Source organism: Trichoplusia ni, unplaced genomic scaffold (assembly GCF_003590095.1).
Source record: "Trichoplusia ni isolate ovarian cell line Hi5 unplaced genomic scaffold, tn1 tig00001862, whole genome shotgun sequence".
Taxonomy (NCBI): domain Eukaryota; kingdom Metazoa; phylum Arthropoda; class Insecta; order Lepidoptera; family Noctuidae; genus Trichoplusia; species Trichoplusia ni.
Window position 1 is genome coordinate 469 of NW_020800159.1, and position 8,365 is coordinate 8,833.

Below are 8,365 nucleotides of genomic sequence, written 5' to 3' on the forward strand. Positions count from 1 at the left end.
CTTATTTTTACCAGAACAACCGAAACTTGGGTAGCACCAGTCAAGTTGAAAGCTGTAAAAAAACTAGCAGTAAGTACTACCTGCAAACCATTTCACAATAAAAACAATAATAATAAGAAACAGACTGTTTTTATTTTAACCACCTAAACCTTATGCCTTTTTTGATGGAACAACAATAACTCCCGTTTCACAGCACCAAAATGACATTCTTATAACACCTGCATGAAACTCTACACTCGTTACTCCGACAAATACTTGATTTTTACAATATGTGTCGCACGGGCTCCAACTTTACAGCAAGAGACACCGCGCGAGCACAACTATTGGGGGTGCCGGATTGGTGAAAAATGAGAAGGCCCTTGTATAAACACCAAACTCAATTTATTGACGCTCAAACAGAGGATACAAAACGTAAACAAACGCAGTTTGTTTACGTCGACTATTTCGTAGGGCTCCGTTGATGTCCTTTAGGGCTTCGCTGATGTCCTTTAGGGCTTCGCTGATGTCCGGGGCTCCTTCGTTGTATCCGAGGCGTCGCTGTTGCTGAAGTCTTCGAGGGCTTCCTATTTCTTCCTGTTGGTCCGCTCTTCTTGCTGTGTTGCCGCCGAATGTGTCGACTCTCGGTGTGGGCCGCATTTTATACAAATTCGGGCCCCGAAATTCCCCCGCTCCCATTGGCCGACCAATAAGATCGCTCGCTTTTCGACCAATAAGAGCGGGGGCGGGGCCCGCGCGCGGTTTTTTCCTTAAGGTTAAGTACGACGATACTTTACCACACCGAGAGCCGTTTACTTAAAATGCTATTTTCTATTTAAAAATGAATTACAATAGTATGTTAACTATACATTTTCTGAATCATTACTTAGCCTATAATATGAGAAAAATATTATTTTTACAATATTCCTATCTTACAAATATTCACAATTTTCATATAAACTTTAATTAATTCCGGCTCTCCTATTGGTCGCTGTTACTGGAATGTTTTCCAATAGGAGGCCGGAGTATACTAAACAAACAATAATCTAATCAGACTCTAATTTGACTTAAACTATACTTAAACCTAATCATATAACACTAATCACAAATACTGTTCATTGTTTACACTTTTTCTCTTAAACTGTTCACGCTGTCCCGCACATCTCTCCCGCCGTGCGACGATGTTGCATCTCCTCCGTGTGCGGGTCCGTCGTCGTGCAGGGGCAGGATCACCAGCTTCCTCACTGGTCGACGTAGAACTCCTCCTTTTGTCCGGATGTCCACTGCTCTGACGACTCCATCTGGGCCGGGGTACGTGTCGATGACCCTTCCTCTGACCCACACGTTACGGGGCAGGTTGGCGTCGACTATTTGTACGAGGTCGTTGACCTGCACAGCTGGGCCCCGTCCGTGCGGCTCCCGCCGGTGTTGAAGCTCGGGTAAGTACTCTCTCACCCAGCGCGTCCAGAATAAGTCAGCGAGCCTTTGGGCTGCTCGCCAGCTGGATCTCGAAGCTACGTCCTTGTCGGTGAAACTTCCAGGCAGCGGTACTCGACCCTGTCCTCCTAGGAGGAAGTGATTCGGCGTCAGGGCTTCTGGATCTTCGGGGCTCACTGAAACGTGGGTCAGTGGCCTGCTGTTCACGGTGTACTCCACCTCGGCTAGTAGTGTGGATAACACCTCTTCTGTAGGGTGTCGCTCGTGCAGAGTGGCGGCGAGCGCCGTCTTGACTGACCGGACCATTCGTTCCCATGCTCCTCCCATGAACGGTGCGCCAGGAGGTATGAACCGCCAAGCGATGGTTCTCTTTGCAGCTTCTTCCGCCGTCGCTTCATCTATTTGTTGTCGAAGTTCCTTTTCAGCTCCCTTTAGGTTGGTGCCGTTGTCCGACCATATTTCTGTAGGGCAGCCGCGTCGAGAGATCATTCTTCGGACTGCCATCACTGCTGAGTCGGTGCTGAGTGAGCCTGCAATTTCGAGATGAATGGCTCGCGTAGTGAGGCAGGTAAATATCGCGACGTAGCGTTTCTGTCGCGTTCTTCCAACTGTTACAGATAGCGGGCCGAAGTAGTCCACCCCAGTGTAGGTGAATGGCCTTTTGTGATGAGCCAAACGACACTGTGGTAGATCACCTGTTCGTGGATGTGGCGGAGTCCCTGTCTTCATTCTGCAGAACAAACACTGTCGCAGTACTGAGCGCGTTGTAGGGCGCAGGCGTAACACCCAGTACTGTTGTCTACACTCGTTCACTGTCGCTTCTACTCCTGCGTGATGTAGCTGTTGGTGTATCGCTCGTATCCATGTCTTAACTATAGGATGGTCTCCGTCTATTATCATGGGGCTCTTGAAGTCTTCTGGCATGTATTTGACGGCTTTTATGCGACTTCTAAGCCGGAGGGCACCATCCACACACGTGACGCTGAGTTGATGTAGTCTGCTTTCCTTGTTGACCGGTTTCCCACTCCTTAGGTTGGCTATTTCTTCTGCGAACGACTCTTCTTGAGAAGCACGCATCAGCAACTCCTCCGCCTGCTTGAGGTTCTCGGCAGAGACTGGAAGGAATTTTCTATTTATCTTTGTTGTTGTTTTCTTCTGTGTTTCATTAGTGCTTGACGTTTTTCTTGCTATCTTATTCCAGTTTGGATCCTGTTCTTTGTTTTTCTTAGTCCTTCTGTAATTTACGCTTTCTTTATTTCTTCTGCAGAGTTCAATGAATAGAAGAACTCGCGCTGTAGTATATCGAAGCCGGTGCCAGTTAGAGAAGCGTGAGGCTTCGGGTAGCCCTTCTGTTAATCTAAGTTCTCTTTTATTCGCTACGTGGTTCACCTTCTCTTCCCCAGAAGTGTCTTCGATCTTCTTAGTATCTGTCTCGACTGGCCACTGGTCCTCTTCTTCGTACAAGAAGTCGGGTCCCTTGTACCATCTGTGATCCTTTGTCGAAGGTGAGCGGGACGTCTCGTGTAGCGTCGTCCGCTACGTTCAGCTTCGTCGGAACCCAGCGCCACTCGTTAACTTTTGGTACTTTCTTCTATAGCAGCAAGCCGATGAGCCACGTATGGTTTGTAGGTGCGTGACCCTGTCCTGATCCAGGTGGAGTACTGTCTTACTGTCGGTCCAGACACCTTGCAGTCAGGTTTCCTCTCGTGCTCTTCTATGACTGAGTCTGCCAGTCTGGTGCCCATAACTGCAGCTTGAAGCTCCAACCTCGGGATCGACGTTAGCTTCAACGGTGCCACCTTCGCCTTGGCGACGATGAGAGAGAGCTTGACCTCGCCGTCAGGAGTTTTCGTTCTCCAATACAGGACCGCAGAAATATGCTGACTCGCTGGCGTCGGTGAAGATGTGAAGCTGTATCGAGGCAGCGTCGCTGTAGTTCAGGTATCGCCTCGGTATCTTCACGTCTCGTAGCTTCTGTAGGTGAGTCAGCCCAGTCGTCCATTGCTCCGCGAGATCTTCGTCTATAGGGTCGTCCCACGCCGTTCCTCTGCGCCACACTTCCTGCAGGAGCTGCTTCGCCCGTATGGTGACAGGAGACGCGAAGCCGAGTGGGTCGAACAGTGACATTACTATCCGCAAGGCTTCTCTCTTCGTAGGTGTTTCTCCCTCCAGTAGCGTTGTCGGAACGCGAGCTAAGTTGAGGTGAAGGTCAGCTCGTCTGTGTTCAACTTCCAGATGACTCCTAGTACTCGTTCTGTTTTCTCTTCTGTCTTGTAGAGTTCCATATCTTCTATGAGCTCCTCCTCTCCCAGCTTCTTGGAGCAGCAGGGTTGAGTTGGACTTCCACTGTTTGAGTTCGAAGCAGGCCTTTGCGTGTATATCTCGAACTCCCTTAGCTATACGTACTGCGTCCTCTAGACTCCTGAAGCTGTCTAAGTAGTCATCTACGTAGTGCTTCTCTATGATCGCTGCTGCAGCCTCGGGGTGTGTGGCTTCGTGTTCTTTGGCGTTCAAGTTCTTGACATATATTGCTGTTGACGGTGAGCTCGACGCGCCGAAGATCAGAGACGTCATTCTGTACTCTTCTGGAGGCTGGTCGTCTCTTCTGTTGCCCCTCCACACGTATCGCAGGGAGTCTCTGTCAGCTTCTCGAAGTTTCACTTGCATGAACATTTCTTTAATGTCCGCCGTGACTGCTATTTGATGTTGTCGGAAACGCATGACGACTCCAGGCAGCGACTGCATCAGGTCAGGTCCCTTCAGCAGCATGTCGTGAGCGCCACCCCTCTTGTCTTGGCGGCGGCGTCGTGTACCACCCTGAGTTTCTCTGGCTTCATTGGATTGATGACAGCGAAGTGTGGTAAGTACCATGTCTTCTTGGGGTTCTTGTCTGCAGGAGCACGTTCGGCGTAGCCTTTGGCGACGAGTGCTTCCATCTGTTCATATACTTCTGTTTAAGCTTCGGGTCGCGATCTAATTTTCTCTCTATATTTTCGAGGCCTCTTCACGGCGTTGCAGTAATTGTTGGGAAACGAGATGTCTTCTTGTTTCCATAAGAGGCCCGTTTCGTATCTTCCTTCTCCTATTCTTCTCGTTGTCTTCTCTAGGACTCGGAGAGCTTGCTGTTCTGGATCTGTTGTGGGCTTCTTCGGGACGATGCATAAAGAGTCCATTTCGAAGTACTTTCTTGACCATGGCTTCTAGGTCATCTTCTGGTGATTCTTCTGTGATATTGATACATAGTCGATCGCGTGCTTCATTGTCCTGGTTTGGCTTCCGTGCAGGACCCAACCCAGCGGCGTGAGGGAGGCCACTGGTTGGTGCTGATCGCCTCTTCTTATCCTTGTGGTCACCAGAAGATGCCAGTTGTCCTGCCGATCAGTAGTCGTGGCTTGGCTTGGTCGTACGTCAGGTGTCCCATCAAGTCCGTCAGGTGCTTGCAATCTTGAACCACTTCCCTGGACACCTTCTGTGATGAGACTTGCAGGTTCTTAACTGTTCTGGCTCGGACTCGCTCTTCATGACCGTTCATACCCTTTAATCGGAAGGTGACTCTTCTTGACGCAGCTTCTGACGTCTTCAACTCGTTGATAGTTTCTATACTAGGGGTCGACGGGTCCTGTGGCACCTATCTCCTTGGCGACCTCTTCGTCTATTAATGTTACTGTCGACCCGTCGTCCAGCAGAGCGAAGGTGTCCACGACTCCTTTGGGCCCCTTCACCTTCAGCGGCACGATCTTCAAGTAAGACTGTTTCTTGTTGCTGTCCACGCAGAGTTGATTACTTCTTTGTCCTGTTCTTCTGTAGGAATCTTCTCTGTGCTTCTTTCAAAATGAAGTAACCTGTTGTGAAAATACTTGCAGTTATCTATCCCACAGGGCTTGGGCTTGCAACTATGGGTTTGTTTCTGTAACGCAGACAGCGAAAGCACAACTTCCTTGCCTTGGCTAGGTCCCATCTTCCGCTGTTGTCCTTCTTCTTGAACTCTGCACAGTCTTGCGTGTTGTGTCCCGTCTCGTCGCATGCTGGACACTTCGGTGTAAACGTTTGCACGTTGTTGACTCTCTGCGGTTTTCTAACTGTAGGTGGCGCTGCCTACCTGTTCAGGTAGCGCATATGGACCGCAGAGTTCAGCCTCCCGTCTGAGAAATCTTTCCATCTTGACGAGATCGGGTTCACTCTTCTGTTGACTGGCGGCGTAGTCAAAATACCTGTACTTGAGTGTTGGGGTTAATTTGTCCACCAGAGATTTGCATATCTCCGGTTATATAGGTAGTTCAAACAGCTGAGAGTCTTCAATGTAGCGACGATGTTGGAGACCTTCGTTGAGAAGATGCATATATCTCGTGGCGATTCCGTGAGGCGTGGGAGTCCCCGGAGCGCCTCCATCTCCACCATCGCTATTGCTTCTGGTCGCCCGAATCTTGACTCCAATGTCTTCATAACTTCTTCCGGAGCTGCACTGGTGATGAGCAGCCCTCCACGGCTTCCCTGGCTCTTCCTTTGAGGTTTCTTCTAAGCCTGTTCGTGTTTTCTATAGGAGAGTACGACGACGCCGTCTCATAGTAGGCCGCGCGGAAGGGCAGCCATTCTTGATGTGCACCGCTGAAGATCGGAAGTTCAATGAACTTCGGTCGCTGAGCGGCCTTGACCGCGAACGTTATTGCTTCAGCCAGCTGCGAGAAGTCCGCTGGACCTCCCGCCGGTGTTGGCTGCGCGGGCTGCTGAGTCTTCTGCTGTGGCGTCGCGTCCTCCTCTGCTGTGTTCTTGTTGGTGTCGAGCCAATTGGACACCTTCTCGTTCACCTCGGTGATAGAGACGTCGCCTTCTTCATCTTCATCTTCTGTGTCTTCAGTCTCCAAGGCGGCCAGCTTCGCCGCCGCGAGCTCGACCTGTAGGCGCAGGAGTTCTTCTTTGGCCTTTGCTATCCGCTGCGCCTTCTTGCTGTGTGTTGATCCCCCCCCTCCCCCCCTCTTGCTGGGGGCGCGCGGGGAGGTCGGTCCACCTGTTTCATGTGGGCCGGTTGCATCCTTCCTGTTCCGCTTGACTGTAGATGCTTCTGTTCTGTTTTTGTTGACACCGGCGGTTACCCCCCCCCGCGGGGGGTTCATGTTCGTCTTCTTGACGGCGTGAGCGGGCAGCGTGGTAGCAGCGGAGTCCGAGACCGTAGGCGCGTTGGTTGCTGTTGCGGCCGCGGCGGTGGTGCCGGCGGTCGCGGTGGCGCCCGAGGTGGCGGCGGTGCCGGAGGTCGCGGCGGTTGCCGATGACTGCGTGGTGGCTGTCGTCACGGAGGCGGATGTATACTCTGTAGTTTCCGTGGCGGTAGTCCCTGTGGCTGTAGAATCGATCGCAGTCTCGGCGCTGTTGCCGGTCCCCGAGGTCGTAGCGGTGTCCTCGGATGATGGCTTCTGTTGTGTTGCGACCTTGCGGCCCTTTCCCTCGGAGCGTGTGACGGGCATGGCGCTTCTGTCTTCTATTCTTCGGTCTTCACAACTCGATCTGTAATTAAGTTCGATGTTCGAAAGGCCGACTCAATTCCACGGATCCGGCTCGAAGGACCATTAAATGTGTCGCACGGGCTCCAACTTTACAGCAAGAGACACCGCGCGAGCACAACTATTGGGGGTGCCGGATTGGTGAAAAATGAGAAGGCCCTTGTATAAACACCAAACTCAATTTATTGACGCTCAACAGAGGATACAAAACGTAAACAAACGCAGTTTGTTTACGTCGACTATTTCGTAGGGCTCCGTTGATGTCCTTTAGGGCTTCGCTGATGTCCTTTAGGGCTTCGCTGATGTCCCGGGGCTCCTTCGTTGTATCCGAGGCGTCGCTGTTGCTGAAGTCTTCGAGGGCTTCCTATTTCTTCTGTTTGGTCCGCTCTTCTTGCTGTGTTGCCGCCGAATGTGTCGACTCTCCGGTGTGGGCCGCATTTTATACAAATTCCGGCCCCGAAATTCCCCCGCTCCCATTGGCCGACCAATAAGATCGCTCGCTTTTCGACCAATAAGAGCGGGGGCGGGGCCCGCGCGCGGTTTTTTCCTTAAGGTTAAGTACGACGATACTTTACCACACCGAGAGCCGTTTACTTAAAATGCTATTTTCTATTTAAAAATGAATTACAATAGTATGTTAACTATACATTTTCTGAATCATTACTTAGCCTATAATATGAGAAAAATATTATTTTTACAATATTCCTATCTTACAAATATTCACAATTTTCATATAAACTTTAATTAATTCCGGCTCTCCTATTGGTCGCTGTTACTGGAATGTTTTCCAATAGGAGGCCGGAGTATACTAAACAAACAATAATCTAATCAGACTCTAATTTGACTTAAACTATACTTAAACCTAATCATATAACACTAATCACAAATACTGTTCATTGTTACACTTTTCTCTTAAACTGTTCACGCTGTCCCGCACACAATACGAAAGACAATTTTAAACTTTAGTTCTAAGCTCATTATGATCAGACTATCATCCCTACCTCCCCCCAAAAAACCATAATTAAAAACCCATTACGGTAAGCATGACAGAAAACACACCATACCAAGACATAGCCGTTCCACCAAACTTTATTAATAACATTATTAACCACACAATAAATGGGGGGAGAAAGGGAGGAGTAAATAAGCTTCTAGGGGATGAATACATAATGAAATTTCGCCCCTTGCCGTCCGTTAATCAAAAACTGGTGCAGAGACGGCAAAATACGTAAGAAAATGAAATTTTCCAACCCTCCTTTTCCTGTTAGAGTCTACCCCCTAAGTAGGGGGAGGTTGGACATCTCCCTCCGAGAGGCTGCAAGAAAGGCGACGGCTTCTATTTAATTGTTTACTTTTTGCCAGAGGCTTCACACAATCAGTAGAAACTTACACTGAAGTTGTCCAAAAGATGATTAAAGTACCTCATTTGAGACCCCTGTATCACAACGGAAATTATA

General features: G+C 49.7%; 1 protein-coding gene and 1 pseudogene across 1 annotated transcript; both read right to left on the reverse strand.

The window, feature by feature from the left end:
- Positions 1–594: 594 nt before the first annotated feature.
- Positions 595–4,284, reverse strand: LOC113507374 (annotated as a pseudogene).
- A 1,568-nt stretch (positions 4,285–5,852) lies between these two features.
- On the reverse strand, positions 5,853–6,872 carry LOC113507373 (mucin-22-like). The gene has a single exon (XM_026890234.1). The coding sequence runs from the start codon at positions 6,870–6,872 to the stop codon at positions 5,853–5,855; it is 1,020 nt and encodes a 339-aa protein (XP_026746035.1).
- Between the last annotated feature and the right edge of the window lie 1,493 nt (positions 6,873–8,365).

What these genes read in the sequence shown, in the direction of transcription:
- LOC113507373 (XM_026890234.1), bottom strand. Translation starts at nt 6,872, where the DNA reads ATGCCCGTCACACGCTCCGAGGGAAAGGGCCGCAAGGTCGCAACACAA.